This window comes from Pygocentrus nattereri, chromosome 8 (genome assembly GCF_015220715.1).
Source record: "Pygocentrus nattereri isolate fPygNat1 chromosome 8, fPygNat1.pri, whole genome shotgun sequence".
NCBI lineage: Eukaryota > Metazoa > Chordata > Actinopteri > Characiformes > Serrasalmidae > Pygocentrus > Pygocentrus nattereri.
Window position 1 is genome coordinate 45,487,715 of NC_051218.1, and position 25,224 is coordinate 45,512,938.

The 25,224-nt window shown below is 45.5% G+C and overlaps 2 protein-coding genes across 9 annotated transcripts in view; both read left to right on the forward strand.

Moving 5' to 3' along the window:
* Window positions 1-2,503: 2,503 nt before the first annotated feature.
* On the forward strand, window positions 2,504-17,068 carry nup62l (nucleoporin 62 like). Of its 2 annotated transcripts, none has more exons than XM_017718799.2 (13): window positions 2,504-2,631; window positions 4,988-5,336; window positions 6,209-6,465; window positions 6,558-6,632; window positions 6,749-6,850; window positions 8,222-8,332; window positions 9,114-9,225; window positions 9,395-9,539; window positions 12,234-12,283; window positions 12,391-12,525; window positions 13,895-14,006; window positions 16,326-16,392; window positions 16,902-17,068. In XM_017718799.2, the coding sequence occupies exons 2-13, from the start codon at window positions 5,005-5,007 to the stop codon at window positions 16,991-16,993; spliced, it is 1,590 nt and encodes a 529-aa protein (XP_017574288.1). In that variant the 5' UTR covers window positions 2,504-2,631; window positions 4,988-5,004; the 3' UTR covers window positions 16,994-17,068. The 2 variants fall into 2 exon arrangements, with proteins under 2 accessions (XP_017574288.1, XP_017574289.1); XM_017718800.2 differs by lacking the exon at window positions 2,504-2,631 and adding an exon at window positions 2,652-2,784.
* Window positions 17,069-17,238: 170 nt separating this feature from the next.
* The window catches only part of atrx (ATRX chromatin remodeler), a 62,589-nt gene continuing 54,603 nt past the window's right edge, over window positions 17,239-25,224 (forward strand). For 2 of the 7 annotated variants that reach the window (XM_017718801.2, XM_017718802.2), the window contains exons 1-5: window positions 17,239-17,414; window positions 21,468-21,568; window positions 21,674-21,723; window positions 23,706-23,752; window positions 25,038-25,162. In XM_017718801.2, the coding sequence (XP_017574290.1) occupies window positions 17,395-17,414; window positions 21,468-21,568; window positions 21,674-21,723; window positions 23,706-23,752; window positions 25,038-25,162 (343 nt within the window). In that variant the 5' untranslated portion in view covers window positions 17,239-17,394. Of the gene's footprint in view, window positions 17,415-18,558; window positions 18,764-18,828; window positions 19,623-21,467; window positions 21,569-21,650; window positions 21,724-23,705; window positions 23,753-25,037; window positions 25,163-25,224 lie in introns of those variants that run through there. The other 5 variants (XM_017718805.2, XM_037540408.1, XM_037540407.1 and 2 more) reach the window with 5 other exon arrangements.

The window sequence follows — 25,224 nt, forward strand, 5'->3', positions numbered from 1 at the left end:
CCGCCTGAATGAGGTACAACTGTACACAATACTGACTCAGGCCTGTTCAAACAGGGTTCAACAGATTTCATTTATACATTTTCAAATAGAAAATGATATTTATGTTATGGCTTGGCTGAATACTTAATGGTTATTATTTAATGAGAGGTGTGTGTAACATTCTCTGTGAGGACTGTGGAGACCGAGAGCTTGGTTTGGTCACACGCAACGCAAAATCAGTAGGCTCTTTAAAAGAACAAGCTCACTGGCCCGTCCCAGGCCCAGGCCCAGCCACAGGCCCAGCCACAGGGCCAGCCACAGGCCCAGTCCCAGTCCCAGACCCAGGCCCAGACCCAGGCCCAGCCCAAGCCCAGCCCCAGCCCCAGCCCCAGCCCCAGGCCCAGCCCCAACCCCAGCCCCAGCCCCAGCCCCAGGCCCAGCCACAGGCCCAGCCACAGGCCCAGCCCCAGCCCCAGGCCCAGCCACAGGCCCAGCCCCAGCCCCAGGCCCAGCCGCAGCCCCAGGCCCATAAGTGTAGCTTATCTGTAAAGGCTAGGGACGCAAAAATGGACGTTATAGAGAATCTATAACTTGTAATTATTTGGTATTTTTGAAATGTTTGCATATGAAAATCCAATAAAAAAATCCTGAAAGAAGCGTACAGAAGCGTATGAGTCTTTGGGCCCTTTTTAGAGCCAAGTTGCTTCTGTTGGGCTTGTTTCCGTGGACCTAGTTGCTTGTTTATATTGCAGGATCTGGCAACACTGAATATTGGGGTCTTCACAGAATGCAGGTGGGAAAAAATGTAGTCCAGAGAAGTTAAACAAACAATAACAATCTGATAAAAACAAATAAGCCAAGCCGCACGCTGTCTCTTCTGCAACCTTCGGTAAATAACATCTGAGGAGAAGCAGCCACTTTAAAGGTGAGAGGGACACAGTTGTCAGTACATCACAATACTACCCTGGGTGGGGGGGTAGTTACTCAAAACATACCCTCTTCCAATTTACTACTTCTCTCAAACTTCAATGGGATCATTTATTACTTATAGGGAAAATATTAGATTATGTCACCCTAATTAATCCCACAACAAGGAAATTTCACCCATCCATGCAGCGAAACACACACACACACACTTGCCCGGAGTGGTGGGCAGCCCAATCCACAGCGCCCGGGGAGCAGTTGGGGGTTAGGTGTCTTGCTCAAGGACACCTCAGTCATGGACCGTGAGCTCTGGGGATCGAACCGGCGACCTTCCGGTCACAACCTTCCGGTCACAACCTACAGCCCACGACTGCCCCAAACTCATGGCCCGGTTGCGCTGGCCAGGAATTCCCCCACTGAACCACCAATGCAAGGACGAAGTAATCTAACAATTCTCTTTACTTTACATCTACGTTACTATCTTAAATACCCCGCCTTATATCGTTTAAAAGGCATAAATCTCAGAACTAAAAGTCCCCAAACACTGACTTATTACCTCCTCCTGGTGCAAGTCACTGGAAAATATAGGAGAAAGGCTTCTAGGGTCAGTTGTCCTTTTGGACAGTTAATAAAACTGATATTTCCGGCACTCCTGCCTCCTGAGTGATGTTGTTTTCACCTTTACATCTCAGCAAGTGTTATATAAACATATGTGGACTTCCCCTTTAAGTGTATAGATAAATCCAATTCATAATCTAGCCTATATCATCTTTACCTTCTATTCTTGTTTTTGCCTATTTTTGCAAGTTAATGTCTGCTAACGCCTGAGAGTTTAGCTCACACTTTCTTCTATGTTGTCTCTTATTTAAGAGTCAAGTGCTGCTCTGAGGGCGATGTACACGATTAAACTGCTCGCAGTCAAGATGAACACCTCTGTCCAACCAAGGAGTAATACAGGGTGTCCCAAAAAAACTGACATCGTGGTCTAATAACAGCCCATCCTCCCTCAAAAGATCTCAATACATGTAAAGTTAAAGAACTCTAACCAAGTTTTATTATAATTATATATAATATATAATTATTTATTTATTTTTTATGTCTTTCAGGTTGAACCGTGAAACGAAAGGGCTTTTTGTGTGTTAGAATATGCCCAAACACAGCCAAACAGAGTAAAACTCAGTAACATCACAGCAGATTTGGACATGGCACAGAAAACTCAGAGCAAGGCTGTCTGTGGGGGGCAAAGGGATCTGGACGACCACCAGTGTAGAAGATATAACATTTGTGAGGCCGTGAAATCGGTTATAAAATCTACATCCCTCTGAATTTCCTGTTCGAGTGTTTTTAAACAAATAAATCAACACGAAGTCTGTTTAACTCCGTTTGCCAGGACATGCAGTTCTGGGAGACCCTGTATAACTCACAGAGCTCACTGCATCACAAGGTCGCTTTCGCCCAGGACCATGCTTTACTTTTAAACAGGCCTAATAGCGGTAAACTCCGGCTGTGTCCCAAACGACGCTGTTTTGGATACTAAGTGGACTACTTCAGTGACGAGCCACCATTGCGCGCTCAATGTAGCCAGTGCACTCTGTAGGGAGCGAGTGCGCATTTGAGATCCGGCCTCGGCAAACGTCATCTAGGTCCTTTGCCGAAGCCGAAGCCGGGGTGACGGGCTTGTTTTTCCGCGCCAAGGAATGGAAACACGTTTTCTCTGTTTATTTTGAGGTAAATTATTTTGCTGTGGTTTCTCCCAGGATAGTGGACTTTACCAGCATCACGTACAGGCTTGTTTACGATCGGGCGGAGCGCTTCGCGTTAGCGGGAACGTTAACGTTAGCCTCGGTAGCTAACATAACAACGTTAGCGCGCATGAGTAAGGTGAGCTATCTTACCTGGGAAGCCGGTGCTTTGATCGTGCTTACCTACCTTGCCGAAATGTCCTACCGTACCACATATTTTTATGCTCCACATAAAACAGGTGGGATATTTTGATGGCGTGAAATACCTCATCGGAAAATGCTAAGCTAATAGCACTGAAATGCAGCTATAGGTAGCATCATTTGATGGCCTAAATCTCCTTATCGGGAAACTTTACCAGCATTAAACTAATAATATGGACATTTTGATCGCCTGAGCCACCTTATCAGGGTGTAAATATTAATATTAGACAGTCTGTACTGCATTAACATTGTAAAATACAATAAAACGTTTAAAACGTTAAGGTGCTGATGTGCGCATGCTCAGTAGGACGGATGGTTAGAGCGCCCTGAATATTGTATCTAAGTTCTGGTGTTATAAGTCATAATAAGTCCAAATTTAAATGAAGTTAATGGTTTGTCTGCATTCAGTGCGTTTACGTACGTTGGTGGTGCAGGTCGATAGTTTAACCCACACGCTAGGGGTGGGAATCTCTAGGCACCTCACGATTCGATTCGATTCGATTCCGATTCAGAGGCTGCGATGCGATTATGCAACGATTATCGATGCATCTTTTAGTATCTACGGGATTTCTATTTTCTCACTGTCTCAGGACTTGGTACTTTTAAAGCAAAGTGTCTGTAATGATCCATAATAGATTTACTTTCAGTACCTTTTATTAATAAATCAAATGGAAGTGATGTGGTGAGTGAACTGGAAGACGCTCATTCGCTGCTCTTGTTTGGAGCACGAGAGGCGCTGCTGCCGCTCATCTGTGATCAAATGCGCTGTTACGGTGAAATAAGGTCCAGTGGGTTAGGCTTAGGGTCAGGCCCGTTTTCTGTAGTGATTTTATAACTTAGGTTATCGTTCATAGTGGTTTGATGCAAAATGATTCGATGTAGAGAAACTTGCCAACTTTATTAATTATTAGTTATTATTTTTAATCAAGGGTCACAATGTACTAAATGCAAAAGGTGCTGTTTTATTTACTATGCAAAATCAACACTGCGTTCTGATAATCGTGTGTGTTACTGATGACGGCAACAGCGGTAAACCTGGAAAAGTTTACTTTAAGGCCCATTTTTGGAACAAATCCGCACCACAGAACCCACGGAAAACGATTTCTTTGACGTCAAGCAGCATGTTCATAACGACTTAATGTAATAGTTTTCTCTGAGGGAACCTTTACAGGCATTAAACACTCAAATGTCTGGTTCCAATTACCAATTCTGATTCAGGAATTTCTCTGCAGTGGAGCATTTCAATTCAAATCCTGAATAACTTCATGTACACTGCATTTCCAAAGGTATTTAGGTGTTCCAATCACTTCCAGGTGTATAAAGCCGAGCCCCAGGCCTGCAGACTGCTTCTACAGACATTAGTGAAAGAATGGGTCGCTCTCAGGAGCTCAGTGAATTCCAGCGTGGTGCCGTGATCGGACGCCACCTGTGCAGCAAGTCCAGTCGTGAAATTTCCTCACTACTAAATATTCCACGGTCAGCTGTCAGTGGGATTATAACAAAGTGGAAGCGATTGGGAACGGACAGCGCTCCAAACTTCATGTGGCCTTCAGATCAGCTCAAGAACAGCGTAGAGAGCTTCATGGAATGGGTTTCCATGGCCAAGCAGCTGCATCCAAGCCTCCCACAACTTTGTGGGAACAGTTTGGGGACGGCCCCTTCCTGTTCCAACATGACTGCACACCAGTTCACAAAGCAGGTCCATAAAGACGTGGATGAGCCAGTTTGGTGTGGAAGAACTTGACTGGCCTGCACAGAGTCCTGACCTCAACCCCATAGAACACCTTTGGGATGAATTAGAGTGGAGACTGTGAGCCAGGCCTTCTCGTCCAACATCAGTGTCTGACCTCACAAATGTGCTTCTGGAAGAACGGTCAGAAATTCCCATAAACACTCCTAACCCTTGTGGAAAGCCTTCCCAGAAGAGCTGAAGCTGTTATAGCTGCAAAGGGTGGGCCGACATCATATTAAACCCTATGGGTTAAGAATGGGATGTCACTCAAGTTCATATGTGTGTGAAGCCAGACGAGCGAATACTTTTGGAAACATAGTGTATAAATTAACCATTTGATGTTATTGAGAAAAAAATCCCCATTTAATCTGTGTCTGATAAACTGACATGTTTTTACCTCATGTTTCAGTGTCCTAACTGAGGAAGATGTCATTCAACTTTGGACAGCAAAGCAGTGGGGGTTTCACTTTTGGAGCCCCTAAAACTACCACCTCAGCTCCTGCTGCCGCGGGTTTTGGACTGCAGACCAGTACGCCTGCTGGAGGGGGCTTCACCTTTGGAGCCCCTAGTCAGCCTCAGCCTCAGCCTCAGCTTCAGCCTCAGCTTCAGCCTCAGCCTCAGCCTCAGGGCCCAGCTGGCACGTCCCAAATAGCAGGACTGCTCGCACAGCCCACTACAAATAATGGAGGCTCACAAGGTGGATTTTCCTTTGGCGCCACATCACAAAGCAGCACTGGTGGTGGAGGATTTTCTTTTGGGTAATTCTTTTCTAAGAGATATTAGTGAACAGATAACATATGACAGTTCATCCATCTGATCAGCTTCACTGACCGTATAGCTGCACTCTGTAGTTCTACAGTTACAGACTGTAGTCCATCTGTTTCTCTGATACTCTGTTACCCTGTTCTTCAGTGGTCAGGACCCCCATTGACCCTCACAGAGCAGGTACTATTCGGATGGTGGGGCATTCTCAGTAAAACTGACATGGTGGTGGTGTGTTGGTGTGTGTTGTGCTGGTCTGAGTGGATCAGACACAGCAGTGCTGCTGGAGTTTTTAAAGACTGTGTCCACTCACTGTCCACTCTATTAGACGCTCCTACCTTGAAAGTCCACCTTGTAGATGTAAAGTCAGAGACGACAGCTCATCTGCTGCTGCACAGTTTGTGTTGGTCATCCTCTCGTCCTTCACCAGTGGTCACAGGACGCTGCCACAGGAGGCTAATGGCTGGATGTTTTTGGTTGGTGGACGATTCTCAGTCCAGCAGCGACAATGAGGTGGTTAAAAACTCCAGCAGCACTGCTGTGTCTGATCCACTCAGACCAGGACAACACACACTAACACACCACCACCACGTCAGTGCTGAGAATGATCCACCACCCAAACAGTACCTGCTCTGTGAGGGTCTATGGGGGTCCTGACCACTGAAGAACAGGGTAACAGAGTATCAGAGAAACAGATGGACTACAGTCTGTAACTGTAGAACTACAGAGTGCAGCTATACGGTCAGTGGAGCTGATAAAGTGGAACATGAGCGCAGAAACGAGGAGGTGGTCGTAATGTTATCGGTGTATCACCTGATCGGTGTGTTCTTGTGGTTTAAAAGGAGTTTTCAATCTGTTTTTGTTCCAGAGCGTCTGCACCAAAACTAGGCTTCAGCCTGCCTGCGGCCTCGCAGCCTGCCAATGCTGGAGTGGCCCTGGGGAGTCTAATGCAGCCCTCTTCTAGTGCCACAGGTGGCTTCGCGCTCGGAAGCCTCCCGACCCAGACCCCGGCTTCAACCCAGCAGTCTACGGGTGGCTTCAGCTTTGGGATGACCAAGATTCAGGCCACTCCAGCTACCACAGCGCAGATCACTCCTGCCTTGTCACTGGGTGGGCAAACTACAAGTGAGTATGTCCTGTTGCGGCTGTGGACCAGACAAATTATATACATTTATGTTGATGCCAGTTATTTGAATTGTTGGTCTCATGCTGGAAAGGTCTCACACTGGGAAGTGCTGCACCCGCCTCCACTGGCACTGCTGCGGTGATCAGCTTTGGGATCAAACCTGCAGGTATGTGTGGAAAAAAAAACAAAAAAACAACAACTACATTTTAAGCTCTATTCACTCTTATAGTAGCACTAAGATGGGTTGTGTTAATTTTCTTGCTTGCTTTCTTGTTTCTCCAGCCACCCCGGCTCCTGCTACTACCGTGGCTGCTAGCCTGGCCCCTGCAGGATCCTCATTGTTTGCCACCCCCATTGCCTCAGCACCAGCCATGGGCTTCACCTGTAAGAACTAAGCTCAAATTCTGGATGACATTCATTTGCCCCAGTTTAGAGCAAAATTACTTCTAAGCCCATGATTTGTGTTTTCATAATACAATAGGGCTGCAACAAACTATCAGTTGCTGAAGCTGAAGCGAATAATCGATTATTCGATTATTTGCAGCTTGTAAATTGAGCTTTTTTTACCGCCAAGTAAATAAAAACATTAATTTGAATTTAAATTCTAAATTTAAAATGTGTTTTGTGTATTCTGCTGTGTGTCTACACTCTGTTGCAACTAAATTCTAGGTTTGTATGGAAACAGGAAAGTCAGCCCCCCCCTGTGCTCTTGTGAGAGTCTCGCAGCAGATTTTTCCCACTGCAGGGAAGATGTGCTCTGATGGAGCGGATGGAAAATGACGAATGTTTGCGGCAAACTTCTCTATGAGCAGTTAAATTAAAGATTGTGTGTAGAGTTTCATTTTGACGGTAACCCTTTGTCCAGCTACCCTGTGTACATTTACATTTATTTACATTTGTGGCATTTGGCTGACGCTCTTATCCAGAGCGACTTACAGTTTGATCATTTTACACAGGGAGGCCAAGGCGGTGTTGGGTGTCTTGCCCAAGGACTCTTATTGGTATAGTGTAGGGTGTTTGCCCAGGTGGGGATTGAACCCCAGTCTACAGCGTAGAAGGCAGAGGTGTTACCCACTACACTATCCCAACCACTGTGTACCCTATGTTCGCCGAATCTGAACGCGCCGGTGGCCTCGACGTTAAGACGACGGTTCAGGGTTTTAAACCGTGAACGTTGTCAGAAAAGTGAACAGAGTCGCTGTGAATAACACTTTGCCTCTCTGTTCCAGCATCATTAACGATACCAGAGAACAGCATTTCGAAACCGAGATTATTACAGCTCATAACGTTAAGTTGGGACGGCTTTTGACTATAACGTCAACTAACTCGCTCACTGGCTCAGCTGTCGCCGCTTCCCAAACCCCACACTTCTGTACTTCACATTCTTCACTACTGAGTGCAGTTCTAATTGCATATGTGCCATTTTTATGCACTGTTTAGTGAGCTGGTACGAGGGTTGGGAATGCGGCGTGTCTTACCGAGCTGAATCTTCTTACCCAGTGAGCCGAATAGTTTCCCCTTCAGATGCTCCCTCACTTTTAAGGATCTTGTTCTTGAAACTGATGTTGGACTTTTGTTAACTCTCCAGTGAGCGGTAATGTCAAAACATTCCTAACGAGCACGAGAAAGACGCGTAGTGACGTCGCCAGCGTCGAATAATCGTAGCACCAGTATAACACAACTGAACACATTTTGAGCATTTCTCGAAGAATGGAGTGAAGATGCATTACAATTTGTTGTGTTCTCCTCCACCAGTGGGTGCACCAACAGCATCAGCAGCCCCAGCAGCAACTTCTGCAGCTAGTGCTCCCGCAGGCTTGACCCTCAAACCATTAGGAACAGCCCCCACCAGTGTTGCAGCAACAGGTAATATCTTTGGTGCAATGGTGACACCTCTTTGACCAGTGCAGCATATTTAGTCTGCAAGGCCGTAGAAAGTCCATCTGATTCTCTGATACTCTGTTACCCTGTACTTCAGTGGTCAGGACCTCCATGGACCCTCACAGAGCAGGTACTATTTGGGTGGTGGGTCATTCTCAGTAGTAACACTGACGTGGTGGTGGTGTGTTAGTGTGTGTTGTGCTGGTCTGAGTGGATCAGACACAGCAGTTCTGCTGGAGTTTTTAAACACCTCAGTGTCGCTGCTGGACCAAAAATATCCAGCCAACAGCGTCCTGGGGGCAGCGTCCTGTGACCACTGATGAAGGACTAGAGGATGACCAGCACAAACTGTGCAGCAGCAGATGAGCTGTCGTCTCTGACTTTACATCTACAAGGTGGACCGACGAGGTAGGAGTGTCTAATAGAGTGGACAGTGAGTGGACACAGTGTTTAAAAACTCCACTCAGACCAGCACAACACACACTAACACACCACCACCACGTCAGTGTTACTGCAGTGCTGAGAATGACCCACCACCCAAACAGTACCTGCTCTGTGAGGGTCCATGGGGGTCCTGACCACTGAAGAACAGGGTAACAGAGTATCAGAGAAACAGATGGACTACAGTCTGTAACTGTAGAACTACAGAGTCGAACTGATAAAATGGACAATGAGCATAGAAACGAGGAGGTGCCCAGAATGTGATGCCTGGTGGGTGTAAATCCCCTAAAACTAGTGAAATTTATTTATTTACTTTTCTCCATAGTTGCTGCCGCCACCACAGCAGCTACTCCAGGCTTTTCACTGGGTCTGAAGCCTGCTGCCTCTGCTGTACCAGCCACCTCTACAGCCACCTCCACTGCTGTGGTCACAGCTAGGTATTGTGTAAGGATAGTGCTTGAGGAACATCATGAAATATGTGATCAGTGGTGCAACCGTCATTTCAACAGTTTAATTTGTACAGAGTTTAATTTTGCACAGCCAACAACTGGATAATTGCATTTGCTATTTACTCCTATAATAATTGCAATTCAATGTTCTATTCAGTGCTGCACCAGTGATGTCATATGCCCAGCTAGAGGCCCTGATCAATAAGTGGAGCTCTGAGTTGGAGGACCAGGAGAGACACTTCCTTCAGCAGGCCACCCAGGTCAATGCCTGGGACCGGATGTTGGTGGAGAACGGAGAAAAGGTAGCTGAAACATTTGTCATACACCTGGAAACCAGATTTTTCTGAATTTCTGCATAATTCAGTTGGTAGTATGAAAACGGTCATTCATGATGCATCGCAGAGAAACTTTGTAATGATGGTGATTGGAACCCAAATATAGCCTTTTTTTACTGTCCGAAATGACCAGTGAACCTTGTTTTTATGTGTTGTTGAAGGTAAAGTAGTGGCAGGGGGGGGGGGGGGGGGGTTGAGTACTATTTTGCCGTAACACCCTGCATGCCCCTCTCTGCCATTGGTCTGTTTCAAAAAAATATATGCTTTAGATCAGAGGTATTTAATTAAAACTCAGTAAGATCCAGTTAGAGAAAATTTCCTCAAGAAAAGGTCCAGAACATCATAACGTCTAACCTGCGTCATGACTCGGTGCCATATACCGTTTACTGAAGTAGCCGAGTAGGAATAGCAAATAAAGTCCAGTTCGGTCAGATTTCACCAACATTTACTGAACATCAGATCAAATAAAGTCCAGTTTGGTCAGATTTCACCAACATTTACTGAACATCAGATCAAATAAAGTCCAGTTCGGTCAGATTTCACCAACATTTACTGAACATCAGATCAAATAAAGTCCAGTTCGGTCAGATTTCACCAACATTTACTGAACATCAGATCAAATAAAGTCCAGTTCGGTCAGATTTCACCAACATTTACTGAACATCAGATCAAATAAAGTCCAGTTCGGTCAGATTTCACCAACATTTACTGAACATCAGATCAAATAAAGTCCAGTTCGGTCAGATTTCAACAACATTTACTGAACATCAGATCAAATAAAGTCCAGTTCGGTCAGATTTCAACAACATTTACTGAACATCAGATCAAATAAAGTCCAGTTCGGTCAGATTTCAACAACATTTACTGAACATCAGATCAAATAAAGTCCAGTTCGGTCAGATTTCAACAACATTTACTGAACATCAGATCAAATAAAGTCCAGTTCGGTCAGATTTCACCAACATTTACTGTCAGTTTCCTCTTTTTAGATCACGTCGTGTGGAATAACTTCCCTCTGACTCACTTTCTTCTCTGACTGCTGTTTCTCTCCTCGTCCCTCCCCTGTGTGGCGTCACTCACTCGAGTCTCAGAGCTCATCGTAATGCACAGATCTGATTGGCTGAGCAGCGTCACGTGTGATAATTACAATGCATGTGATTGGTCTGTCAGTCTCCGGCTGCTAAAGCAGAACCGTAATGACTAGAAAAGCTACGCCGATTAAGTAGGACCACCCCATCAAAATGATATAATTCTCCATAGTTTACCCGTTATAGGTCCAGGTCCGCATAGGACAGCGTCTGGGTCTGTACAGGTGACTCAGTTTGCAGTGTGAGTGGACAGTAATTGAAAAATGAAGTCACTGTTTGGGTACTTGTTCCATTTCAGCACAAGAAGATGGAGAAAATATACCCACTAATAGTTCAGCAACATTTATGTTTTAACAGAACTGTACAGTGTTGCGGTTTTGCTCGTTTACATAGATTATTAGATCACTTTATTATTCCCAAAGGGAAAAAACACAGTAGGTGCACAGTAAAGAGCAAAACAAGGCCACAATGAACAGGAGCAAGTATTGCCATGCACTAGTTACAGATGCATCAATAGAAAGTAACAATAAATAATAAAAGAATAATAAAAATAATATGCAGTACAAAAATACTAAATTATTTATATATAATATTATGCAGTTGACAATGCAGTAGTGCACGTCCCTCCAGTGAACTTGCTATGTACATGTAAACAGTTGACATTGACACATGACATTTATGGATGCATAAACAAAGTGACAGTGCAATATGAAATATGTATAAATTAGGGATGGGCAATTAATGCAACGTGGAAGCTTAGGCTACATTCACACAGCAGGTAAAAGTGGCCCAAATCAGATTTTTTTCTTGTTTGGCTGTTCACATTATCTTTTAAATGTGATCTGTGTGCGACCTCAGTCTGAACAGATCAGCTCCTACACTGAGCCGCATGCTGCTTCACGTGGCTCATCCAGACGTCAACAATCACGGCTGTATAGAAATATCACCCCAAATGTTTGAGTGTCAGCAGCGCGGAATTATGACGAACGCCGAGTTGGAATACACATCCCTACTCCTCGGGTTTCTCTGGAATGGCAGTCGTGGGCTGGAGGTTAGGGATCCAGCCTCGTGACCGGAAGGTCGCCGGTTCGATCCCCAGAGCCGACAGCACATGACTGAGGTGTCCTTGAGCAAGACACCTAACCCCCAAACTGCTCCCCGGGCGCTGTGGATTGGGCTGCCCACCGCTCTGGGCAAGTGTGCTCACTGCTCCCTAGTGTGTGTGTGTGCTCACTAGTGTGTATGTGGTGTTTCACTTCACAGATGGGTTAAATGCGGAGGTGAAATTTCCCCGTTGTGGGACTAATAAGGGTCAATTAAATTAAATTAAATTAAATTTAAATTAAATTCACACCAACCCACTCTGAACGGCTTTGTTTACATCTTACCGATTTTAATTATGCAGAAAATCAGAAAATATGGGTGGAATTCCCCTTTAGCAGCACACCCTTTAATGAATCTGTACAATGTTATGTTTGAGGTTTAGCCATGACAGGTACGTGGATCATGTTATTTTTTTCTGCATATGTTTAAGATTAATTCACCCCCTTTTTTTTTTTTTTTTTTTTAAAAGATTACAGCCCTTCACAAGGACATGGAGAAAGTTAAACTGGACCAAAGAAGGTAAGATTGTGGAGCCGGGTTACAAATTTGATAATTTTAAGGCAAATAACTTATGACTCATTAGAGATGTCTGATTATCTTCTATACTTAATCTGTCTTTACCTCAGGCTGGATCAGGAGTTGGACTTTATCCTGTCCCAGCAGAAAGAGCTGGAGGATCTTCTTGCTCCTTTGGAGGAATCTGTGAAGGAGCAGAGTGGAACCATTTATATGCAGAATGCTGATGAGGAGCGAGAGAGAACGTAAGTGATTAGTTCACACGCAGATGCTTGATCAACATGCAACAAAGGATTTTGGTCGCCTGGCTTCACACACATATGAACTTGTCACATCCCATTCTTAATCCATAGGGTTTAATATGATGTCGGCTCACCCTTTGCAGCTATAACAGCTTCAGCTCTTCTGGGAAGGCTTTCCACAAGGGTTAGGAGTGTTTATGGGAATTTTTGACCGTTCTTCCAGAAGCTCATTTGTGAGGTCAGACACTGATGTTGGACGAGAAGGCCTGGCTCACAGTCTCCGCTCTAATTCATCCCAAAGGTGTTCTGTGGGGTTGAGGTCAGGACTCTGTGCAGGCCAGTCAAGTTCTTCCACACCAAACTGGCTCATCCACGTCTTTATGGACCTGCTTTGTGCACTGGTGCGCAGTCATGTTGGAACAGGAAGGGGCCGTCCCCAAACTGTTCCCACAAAGTTGGGAGCGTGAAATTGTCCAAAATCTCTTGGTGCTGAAGCTTTAAGCTCCTTTCACTGGAACTAAGGGGCCGAGCCCAACTCCTGAAAAACAACCCCACACCATGATCCCCCCTCCACCAAACTTTACACTCGGCACAATGCAGGCAGACAAGTACCGTCTCCTGGCAACCGCCAAACCCAGACTCGTCCATCGGATTTCCAGAAGCGTGATTGGTCACTCCAGAGAACTCGTCTCCACTGCTCTAGAGTCCAGTGGCGGCGCTTTACTCCACTGCATTCCACGCTTTGCATTGCGCTTGGTGATGTAAGGCTTGGATGCAGCTGCTCGGCCATGGAAACTTATTCCATGAAGCTCTCTACGCTGTTCTTGAGCTGATCTGAAGGCCACATGAAGTTTGGAGGTCTGTAGTGATTGACTCTGCAGAAAGTCGGTGACCTCTGCGCACTATGCCCCTCAGCATCCGCTGACCGCTCTGTCATTTTACGTGGCCGACCACTTCGTGGCTGAGCTGCTGTCGTTCCCAATCGCTTCCACTTTGTTATAATCCCACTGACAGTGGACTGTGGAATATTTAGTAGTGAGGAAATTTCACGACTGGACTTGCTGCACAGGTGGCGTCCGATCACGGCACCACGCTGGAATTCACTGAGCTCCTGAGAGCGACCCATTCTTTCACTAATGTCTGTAGAAGCAGTCTGCAGGCCGAGGGGCTCGGCTTTATACACCTGTGGCCATGGAAGTGACTGGAACACCTGAATTTAATGATTTAGATGATTTGTTGAGTGAATACTTTTGGCAACATAGTGTATGTTGTGTACATATGTGTAACGTATCTTTCCACCACCCTATTTTAAAAGGTTTTGTCTTTTCTATACGGTGTTTGTGCAACTTTTTAAATCATTTTCTCTCTAAAGGTATAAGTTGGCGGAAAATGTTGATGCTCAGCTGAAGAGAATGTCCCAGGATCTAAAGGAGATCATCGAGCACCTTAACACATCCAATGGGCCGGCAGACACAAGTGACCCGGTACAACAAACTTCGTTTCATTTAATATATACATGTAGGCATTTTTATGTCTGCTGGAGTTTTATAGTTACTTTACATTTACAGCATTATCAGGCGCTGTTCTTCTCCAGAGCGACTTACAGTTTGATCATTTTACACAGGTGGGCGAAGGTGGTGTTAGGAGTCTTGCCCAAGGACTCTTATTAGTATAGTCTAGGGTGTTTATCCAGGCAGGGGATTGAACCCCAGTCTACAGCATAGAGGGCAGAGGTGTTACCCACTTCACCAACCAACCAATGAGTCATCATAACTTTTATATGCATTAAAATAATCAAATTTGTAACCCAGCCCCCACATCTTACCTTCATTTGGTGAAGAAAACTTTTATTATGCAGGCAGGAGGGCCAAGAGCACTGTTTTTAACCATATGTCCTGTATATCCCCACAGTTTTCACACTGTGATGTTCTAATAACTACTAAAGCTGGTCTGAAACGTTATAATTTTATAAAACGTTATAAAACGTGAGACCACATGAAAACACTTGTTTACACTTGTTGGGAGGTTTATAGTTTTATATTTCAAACACGCGAGATTTAATATCATCTTGGAAGGTGCATCCAGTTCGTATAGTTGCACAGTAACTGACTGAAATATGAGGCTATTTGCGCAAAAAAAAAAAAAAAGGGGGGGGTTATTCGTTTTACTTCAATTCCTCTGGTCTAGCCAGATTCCTTGCACCAAGGACTCCGTGATGCATCGATATGGAATTTGTCGGCTGACGCAAACATACCGATAACTTTCTTCTCTGCCTTTGCCGATACGTAAGCATTTATAAAATGGATAAATTTAGGACAAGATCCACCTGGAACTATATTTATATAGAGTTACAAGTGCAGTAAAAATGTATATTATAAAACTGATAGTTCTGGTCCTAAAATCTGATTGGCTGAGCTGCGTTTAAAGCCGTTGTAAAAGCCACGGCCACGACCGCCTCACAGCGTTCTGTATCGCTGAGCCACGGCACCAAAAACCCCTCTGCTGTTAACGGGTTAATCTCAGAGCACCGAGCGCACCGATGAAATAGGAACCCGGTTCTGTTTAATGGTTCTTTCTTTCACGGAACACGGAATGCTTCGAGTGTCCGTGTTTCAGTCAGAAGTAGCATCAAACCCAGGCTGAGTCCCAAACGGCTCCACAGTGAGCTGTGTAACATTAAGTTTAGAAATTCTAGCTTCTGCTGACACACTGCGCTGTTTGTCGAGTATGAGTGAGGATGAATCCCAAATCCCGTGTTTTAGCGATATTTTTCAGTATTTAAATTCCTGCGTTTGAGATTCGGTCCCAGTGGGAGAAAAGTGGTGTCGTCAGGCTGGCAGAAGCCTCGCGGTGTTCATTTGGTGACCCAAACAGTTCTGTGTTATCGTGTGTTCATTATTATCTGAAAATAGTTTTTAAAAAATTCTTGAAACGTCTGCAGTTTACAGCGATGGGCGGCTGAACGTTCTCCTCATTCAGCGGTCAGTGGATGCTTAGCAACGATACCGTACGCTAAAGGAATATTCATGTGGGTTGTTATTATTAATAATAACCTAAATAATTATCTAAAACATTGGGTTTTTGGTGAGTTATCATTGGGAAGGGAGTTTTAGGCACTCTGTTTCATGTCATGCCAAAGACCCCAAAGCCTTGTGGTTGGTTGGTGTAGTGGGTAACACCTCTGCCTTCTACGCTGTAGACTGGGGTTCAATCCCCCGCCTGGGTAAACACCCTACACTATACCAATAAGAGTCCTTGGGCAAGACTCCTAACACCACCTTCGCCTCCCTGTATAAACTGATCAAATTGTAAGTCGCTCTGGATAAGAGCGTCAGCCAAATGCCGTAAATGTAAATGTATTGCTTTAATATCCGGAGTGAAATAAATACGTCAAATATTGATTTTGAAATATTGCTCAGTCTAAACATCTGATCAGTTCGTGGGCTGGAGGTTAGGGAACTGGCCCTGCGACCGGAAGGTCGCCGGTTCGATCCCCAGAGCCGACAGTCCATGACTGAGGTGTCCTTGAGCAAGACACCTAACCCCCAACTGCTCCCTGGGTGCCGTGGATAGGGCTGCCCACCCCTCTGGGCAAGTGTGCTCACTGCCCCCTAGTGTGTGTGTGTGTGTGTGTGGCGTTTCACTGCACGGATGGGTTAAATGCGGAGGTGAAATTTCCACGTTGTGGGACTAATAAGGGTCACTTCATCTGAATGTCTGTCATTTGTGAGCAAATATGTGCTGAGAACATCATGCATCCCTCTTAAATACACACATCTCACTCTGAAATGTTTCCATTTCAGCTCCAGCAGATCTGCAAGATCCTCAATGCGCACATGGACTCCCTCCAGTGGGTTGAGCAAAACTCTGGTTAGTATCTCTTTATGACTTCGGCCCGGTCCCATTCCACCCCTCGCCCCTACCACTTAGCCATATCCCCCCATTTTGCGTGTTCACGCCTGAAGCGCCAGAATGTAACTGCTGCTCCATTTAAGGTGGAACGGGAAAGTTTGAGCAAGAATCTGGAGAATCTCTGACTTCAGCTTCACATCACTGAAGAATTAGGGGGGGTGATAATAAATAACTGCCCCCCTCTTTGAAGGCGTATGATCCCTAAATGTAACTAAAGCCCAGCAGTGAGGAGCTGAGCTTTCCCCTCCTCTGCTGTCCCTGCAGACGGGCAGGCTCGCCTACAGAGCGGCGCCAGTAGCCGTTAATGAAGTGATGCTCTTTTATTTGAGGGAAGATCTCAACCACTCCTCCCTGTAACTTGGGTCCAAGGGGTAGGGGTGAAAATAATCGGACTGGGCCTTCATCCATGTTTTTGCAGTGTTGGGTTATGACGCCTTCTGGGCCTAATGACCGTGTTCAATGTGCAGTTCTGCTCCAAAGGCGTGTGGAAGAGGTGTCCAAGTTGTGCGAGAGCCGAAGCAAAGAGCAAGAGAAGAGCTTCCGCCTGAACTTCCAGTGATCCCACAGAAAAGTGCTGATGTCGTGTAAATGAGTTGTTTTTGTTGCAATAAAGAGGTTTAGTTTTTACACCTACCCATCATGGGGGTGTGTGTGTTTTTTTCCCCCCCTTTGCTTCACCTGATCTTCAACAAATTTGGGCCCAAAAAGAAGGGAAGGGGCAGAGAGGAGAAGTGAGGGATGCCTTTCTTCTCTGACCCGTCTCAGCCAATCAGATCGCGCTCCTGGGTCGAACAAGATACGCCAATCAGCGCCTCTGTTGCTGCGGGGAAAGATGGCGCCTCGCTTTGTCTGATTTAAGTGGGCATTTCACTTTTTCCCGCTACCTTCTGCATTAAAACGTCAAAGTGTGCAATTTAGGCCGAGTATGCCGACGTCCTGCGTGGTCCAGACGTTAAAGAAATGAACAGCAAGAACTACAGGTAGGTGGTCCATCAGGACTGTTTGTTTATAAGCCCCACGTTAACCTCCCTTAACACGACATAGTGGCCGGCACGACGCGCCTGTTATCCGTTTTATACCGATTTACATCCCAATTTGTCCTGTAATCTGGCGAAACGGCACGAGAATGGTGTTATGAGCGCTTTATGAAGCCTCTACGCAGCTGCATTGGATCATTACCGCCAGCTCTGTCTGTCTCTCTCTCTCTGTCTCTCTCTCTCTCTCCCTCTCTCCAGATTTCTCTCCTTATTCCCGTCCCTGTCGCTTTGTTATGCAGACAAACGCGAAGGTGAGCTGTCTGGAGAAATATAAGGTGAAGCGCGTCGCTGCCCGTTGGGCTGCACGTTGCTCCTGACACGCATGTAAAGTGGCACCGCATTTAATGTATCAAGGCCGTGAACGGCTCCACCGTGGCACCCCCAGCCCCCAGAAACCTGCAAATCTGCAATGTGAGCGGGGATTCCGCCAACTTTAACATTTCAATGTGAACGTGAATCCACTGAAATGTAAATCGTGTAAATGCGAGTCGGCAAGTTTCTCCACAGTGGTGGTGATGGGAACCAGGGGTCGGCACAGATATAGCAGATATAGACTGGCCACTTAGGCGCGTTTATGTTTGAACTATGGTAAAATAGTGGGGGGATAAGTTGTATCTGAGCCTGCTGGTGGTTCTGAATGGATCAGAATGATGCTTCTACAGCTCTGGGAGAAGGACATGGGCTAAATGTGAGTTCTCAGACACCAGGCAACCTGTTCATAACCGTTCTTTGTTTAGAGAAACTCTTCAGACGTTTGGTTCCGTTCACTATCACTGACTTGGGTTTATTTAGAGGGGTGCGTTTCACGTGGCTGGTCTGAGGTTTTCAGTGTGTAAACAAGGCAGGGAAATGGTGAAAACTCGTTGGAATGACCGTTAAACGCCGGGCCGGGCCGAGCCGAGCCGGACCGGACCGGGCCGCCTCGCTTCATTACCACAGCGAGTAGGCGAGTTATTCTCGCACAGGTTAAACACATCCACGCGTTCCATCTCCTCCTCCTCCTCTTTCTGCCCGAATCTGAAATGTGCCCATTCATAGCCGCCGGGTTCTCTAGTACCACCCAGCGAGGCTGTCGCTCGGATTTGGGCAGGATGCGCCATTTTAACGCCGACTCGAGCCGTCCGGCAAGATGGCGCTCTTGCTTTGTCTTCGCATCTCGAGATAAATCAGCATGAGCCCGTTTCAGCCGAGCCGAGCACCGGGCTTATAAACCCGACCGGGACCTTTCTGCACCGGTCAGACGGAGAATCGAGCCGTTTTCTCGCGTAACGAGCAGCCGTGGATGTTAGCAGGTAGGTGTGTGTGCGTGCGCGCGCGCGCGCTCTCTCTCTCGCTCGCTCGCTCGCGCGGAGCTCGAGACTCCACAGCCCCTCATCACCCCGCGCGGTGTTAGCCGAGTGCGCTAACGCAAACTGCCGGTACGAGCGGCGGGGTTTACCGGCGCCCCCGCGGCGGCTCGGCTCTCAGCTACGAGCGGAATTAATTAGCCACGAACTGATCCGACCTCGACGTTTTCGCGGGAAAAAAAACCCCACAAAGGCCTTTTCTGCGCAGCCCTGAGGATGAAACGTTAACTACGTTGACGTTACCTCAGGGTTTACAGACCAAACGCGCCGCCTTTATCAGCCCGATTTGTTTGTTTAACTGACGAGAAGACCCTGTTTTTGTCCGGACGGGCCTTCGTGGCGGTACTGGCTCTGACTCTGCCGGGCCGGGAGTCGGTTCGGTTAGCTGTGAGGAGTTAGCCGCGTTAGCTTAGCTCTCCTCACATCATTCCTCCGCGCGCCATGGCCGAGCAGGACGCTGCTTTTGCGCCTTTCACCAGAAGGTCAGTGTAGCCCGGCGTTTTAGGCCACCCTGGCTCAGAAGTGCCAGGTTAAAGCGCTTGTTTCGGCCCGCATGCGAGCGAGCCGGCTGGCTGATGGTTTGAGCCGTCATTGGAGAACGCGCGCAGTCATTAGTTTGCGAGCTAAGTTCCCTCGTGATGACGCAAAATGTCAATAAACAACAAGGACGACCTGCAGCGTCCCGGCCGCTCATATCAGCGCAGCTCCGGTCCCCGCTGCCTCTATTAATGCCTCACTGCTGTAGCAGCTTACAGCAGACTTAGTCTCATTAATGGCTTGGAAACGAACTGTCGTGTGGAGTCAGGTGAGTGAAGAGAGGCGTTCTGTATCGATGCTGTATCGATATCGTGATAATCGCGCTGTTCGCTTCTCAGCGTATCGTGTTTAAAGAGGGTCAATCCAAAGCGAGCAAAACCAGGCCTGTTTAGTTGGATTTGGTTTGGGAAGAAAATTATACCTGTAGGTTTATTTTTTAAAATAACAATGTTGATTGTTATTAAAATAGAACCTGTAGTGTCATGTATTAAATACTATAAGCATAGTACAGAAATGTATTGTTATTTTGAATGTGTGGCCCCACAGGTTCTGTTTTGATAAAAACAAAATATCATGATGCAGGTTATATATGCTATATTGCACACCCTTAAGGTGGAGCAAGTGTTAAATATATATTATTTATTTATTTATTTTTTTAGTCCAGCAGTGCTGTAAAGCAGCACTCTTAAATTTTGCTTTTGATTAGATAGCTTTCAGTAATGGTTTGGAGTTGAACAATATCAATATCAGACTCATGTATATCTGCAGGTGATTCTCTACCTGCTGATCCAGGTAGTTGTAGTCCCAGTTTCAAAAAGTATTCAGGTGAATCGGCATCACCAGATACTCTGTACATGACACACGTTGCATGTTGGCATCTCTAGATACATTTTATTTGTTTATAATTCTGTTCTAATAGCTCATATTTAATCCAGAGTCCTGGCTGTTGGTATTGATTATAATTTTGCGATGATTATTATTATTATTTTTATTTATTTATTTTAGTAAAGTTTAGTGGATTTGGTGAGGATCAGATTTGGGCCGGTTTTACCTGCTGTGTGAATGTAGTCATTGTTGCTCAGTGACCAGCCATGGATGTAACTTCAGTAAGCAAACCTGCTGATGTTCACGAATATCAATGAAGTCATCTTATGTGAAGAATTGGCAAAGAACTGGGAATGTACACCGATCAGGCAGAACATTCTGCCCACCTCCTCGTTTCTACCCTCACTGTCCACTTTATCAGCTCCACTTACTGTATAGCTGCTCTCTGTAGTTCTACAGTTACAGACTGTAGTCCATCTGTTTCTCTGATACTCTGTTACCCTGTTCTTCAGTGGTCAGGACCCCCATGGACCCTCACAGAGCAGGTACTATTTGGGTGGTGGGTAATTCTCAGCACTGACGTGGTGGTGGTGTGTTAGTGTGTGTTGTGCTGGTCTGAGTGGATCAGACACAGCAGTGCTGCTGGAGTTTTTAAGCACCTCAATGTCGCTGCTGGACTGAGAATAGTCCACCAACCAAAAATATCCAGCCATTAGCGTCCTGTGGGCAGCGTCCTGTGGGCAGCGTCCTGTGACCACTGATGAAGAACTAGAGGATGACCAACACAAGCTGTGCAGCAGCAGATGAGCTGTCGTCTCTAACTTTACATCTACAAGGTAGGAGTGTCTAATAGAGTGGACAGTGAGTGGACACAGTGTTTAAAAACTCCAGCAGCACTGCTGTGTCTGATCCACTTGTACCAGCGCAACACACGCTGACACACCACCACCACGTCAGTGTTACTGCAGTGCTGAGAATGACCCACCACCCAAATAGTACCTGCTCTGTGAGGGTCCATGGGGGTCCTGACCACTGAAGAACAGGGTAACAGAGTATCAGAGAAACAGATGGACTACAGTCTGTAACTGTAGAACTACAGAGTGCAGCTATACAGTAAGTGGAGCTGATAAGATGAACAGTGAACGTAGAAACGAGGAGGTGGTCAGGATGTTACGCCTGATTGGTGCACCTTGACTGTTTTGCTGATTTTAGATATTATTTAGTCTTTTTGCATTAATTCTGGCGTCTTTTGGGCATTTCTGATATTTTATAATTGAAACCTTTCCAGATCCAGCAAGTTGAACACACTTGTGACTAAACTTCATGAGTTCCTGGATTATTCTCCAGAGGAAGAAAGTGCTACATCCCAAGTTAATGAAATCTCCAGTGGTAAGAGCTTCTTAGTTTCACCGTTCATATTGTATCACTTAGTTTTTGTGAAATTGGACGTTGCTGTAGATGTTAGTTTTAGATTTATTCTGTCTTCACTTACAGGTAAAATGGCATCCAGTGACTCAAACACCAATGATCAAATAATGGACAAGGTACTTTTAGCTGACTGCTTTATTCTGTAGGCTGTTCTGTTGCAGTGTGAGGCATAACGAGCGTCTCCAGCCGTAGATCGTGGAATAATATTGGGGCAAAATCACACCACTATTATAATATGGTTTATTATAGGTGGCCTTCTTTTGTGCTGCTTACTGGAAGCGAATGAGTCCTAAATAATCTTTTTGTAAAAGCCGTGATTCAAAATTACTATCAAGGTGAAGAAAACGGTGTTTATTGGTAGTTTTGCCCACTTCGCCTTGCAGGGTAGCAGATTTAAGGTAAGAAATTCAGCTGCTAAGTTTTGAGTAGTGGTGCCTCATATGGTGGCACTGTGACCAAGTAAACCATCATTTTACATGTGGGTAAGAATAAATATGGCGAAATAATAAGCCTGTCTTTTTTTAAAGAGGCCATTTATTTGTGGTTGCACCTCATTTATAGTTGAAGAAGCTTCGTCCTTTTTGTTTTAGTTTATTTTATCATATATTATTGGCTGTAGAGTCATTTTTAGGTCACATTTAGCAGGGAGCAAGGGGCACAACAGTTTGGAAAATAGTGTATAAGTAGCTGCTTTTTAATCAGACAACCGGAACTGAACGAGTATTAATAGAGTTTCTGTTAAATATTCAAGATGCGCCACACTGTTAGTTCTGCCTAAAAAGATTACTTCATGTGGTAAACAAGCAATTAGACCAGTTTTGTTCAGTTCAAATTACTTTAAATAAAAGAATTTTCATTCAAAGTATTTAGTTTTGAATAAAATTAATTTATACGACGGCGTTTTAGGGCCACTGTTAATGAAAATAGAAATAGTAGACTTGAGAAGTCTAAATATTTCCAGATAAGAAGTCAGATATTATGATATTAGAATAAAATTACAGAATTATGACATGAAAGTGGCATTAATACCAGGAGAGGTCAGTATTGTGGCCAAAGGCTTTGCAAAGTGAAGCAGCGCCTCCTGGTGTTAAGTGAGGGGTGTTGAGTTGGTGGGGTTATAGTTTCATATCGATTCCCCCATAAAGAAACACTCAGCCTCCCCGTCTCTCCTGCTCATCAGCACCAGCCTGGTATCAGTGTAAGAACCGGCTGAAACGGCTGAGCAGGAAACTGTTTATCTAGAATAAAGAGCCGGACGGACTCGGAGGAAACCGCCTGTCTGTGTTGTTGAAGGAGAATCTCAGGCAGGGTGGTCTACATGGCTATCGTGGGGGTTCATCTCCCCCCATTCAAAGAGGGCATGAAGTTCCACAGACAGTGAGGATGAAGATCAAAATGATCCACAGAGACGGGAGTGAGTGGAGCTCCGGCGCCAGGACAGCAACCGAGAACCCAACGCGTTACAGCAGCCCCTTGCAGTTAGACCCCCTTGCAGTTAGACCCCCTTGCAGTTAGACCCCCTTGCAGTTAGACCCCCTTACAGTTAGACCCCCTTACAGTTTCCCACTTCCCACATTTTTTGGTTTTGCATTGTTGCTGCACTCTCAGAAATACAGGTACTAAACCGTCTCTGGGTCGGTGCCCCTCTCGTCACTGGGGTGGTTCCCTCAAGGCTCCATCTCAGTACCTTCAGTCAGGGAACATAACTGAACCATAATCCACTGAAATTATGTGTTCTAAGCTGGACTGACTCCACACACCTCGCCTCGCCTCGCCTCCAGGCTTTTACTCTACTGCTCTGTTTTAAAACATTCGGTTATGAAAAGGAACAAATACCAACTTTTCACCTGGAGGACCTGATTTAAGCTCCACAATCAGACCTTTGAGGGAACATTTTACACTGTTTATACCTTGATGAACAAAAAGCAGACCTGTGCAGAAACTTCTAACAGTGGAGGAGGACGGTTCTCACATATTTACATTGTTCTCTAATGAAAAACTGTCCTGCTCTACACTTGAAGCTCTATAGCAGGCTTTTTAAATTAACCGTACTGATTATATAACCCTAGTCTTACGGGATGTTTGTGTTTGTATGCAGCCGGGCTGCTCCACTGAAGTTATGAAGGCCACTTCTCGCTCAAAGAGGTGAGTTTTATTTGCGTCAGATATACGGCGCCTCTATTTGAGTTACACTGCCTAGATGGGATTAGAGGATTTGTAGTCATTTTGCAGGTTTTAAGGAAACACAATAGAGCAACGTTAGTCATTTTAACGTTATCTGTTTATGACACGTGTTATACACTATTGTAATACGGTGTAAGGCACGGTCCCATTACACCCCTCGCCCCTACCACTTAGCCCTACCCCTGTTTTGCATGTTCACGTCCCGATTCTTGTGGAGAGAGAGGGACAGGGCGAAGTGTTGGGGCTACATGACCCTCCAAACGGAGGTTTTTCAGTGTTATAGGAAAAAAGAAAGGGAAAAACACTGATGAGGGGCTGAACGAGACCAAAGAAACCCACATGTGAGAGTTTCCTGCATTAAATTCTAATCTTGTATTACCTTAGTTTTGTCATTTATGAAGAAAAGAAGCATAACGCTTTGAAAAGACCGAAACATCTTCTAGTGGTATGCTATTGTCTCGGTAGCTAGCCACCTTAAATGGTGCAGCCGTTGCATTCTGGCATCTCAAGCATCAAAACTGCTGCTCCATTTAAGGTGGAACGGGAAAATTCGAACGAGAATCTGGAGAATCTCTGACTTCAGCTTCATATCACTGAAGAATTGGTGGGGGGGGGGGGGGGGGGGGGGTGATAATAAATAACTGCCCCCCTCTTTGAAGGCGTATGATCCCTAAATGTAACTAAAGCCCAGCAGTGAAGAGCTGAACTTTCCCCTCCTCTGCTGTCCCTGCAGACGGGCAGGGTCGCCTACAGAGCGGCGCTAATGTTTTCTATTTATTTATTTATTTATTTGGGGGTCCCATTTCATTCCACTACCCTGTAACTTAGTTCCAGGGGGCAGGATGCCACAAGGGCTAGAGGTGAAAATAAGAAATGGGATCAAGCTTAATTGTTTAGGTCTGCTAGACATTGTTTTCAATGAGCGCAAAGTCTCTTTTAGCCTCTGTTTTCAGATACTGGCATTTATTTATTTGTCATTTCACTTGACACGTCAAAAGTAAGGTGGTTCATTGTGTTTGCTGCACTTTAGGAACCGCAATTTAGGCCTGGAAAATGAAGTGTGTTTAATTCATAAGTAACAAAACGGCTATTTTGAGCCTTGCCTATTTAATTTTGCATGGCCAGTCTGCAGTCCGTATGAAATGTGAGATCATGTGGGTGCTTGTTTGTTGTCCAGACATTTTTCCTTATTACACTTTACATGCTCTGCTCCTCCTCCTCCTCCTCCTTTCACTGGAAATTTTAGGAAGCCTGCTGTTGTGACAAAGCATGTGGAGGTACATGAGCCAGAATCTGCAAGTGAGGGTGAACAAGCTTGCCCTGCAGATGACAATAATGACAGCACCTTTGACATGGATGGGTTGCCAGAAGGTAAGTCCTCTTGGATTAGTTGCTTTGACATAAGCCACTTGTACATGCAGCCTAATAATCCA

Bases quoted from the DNA above. Each gene is read 5' to 3' on its own strand.
- nup62l (XM_017718799.2), top strand. From the start codon at position 5,005: ATGTCATTCAACTTTGGACAGCAAAGCAGTGGGGGTTTCACTTTTGGA. The intron at 8,333-9,113 runs GTAATATCTTTG...TTTTCTCCATAG, and splicing joins CACCAGTGTTGCAGCAACAG to TTGCTGCCGCCACCACAGCA. The intron at 16,393-16,901 runs GTTAGTATCTCT...TTCAATGTGCAG, and splicing joins GTGGGTTGAGCAAAACTCTG to TTCTGCTCCAAAGGCGTGTG.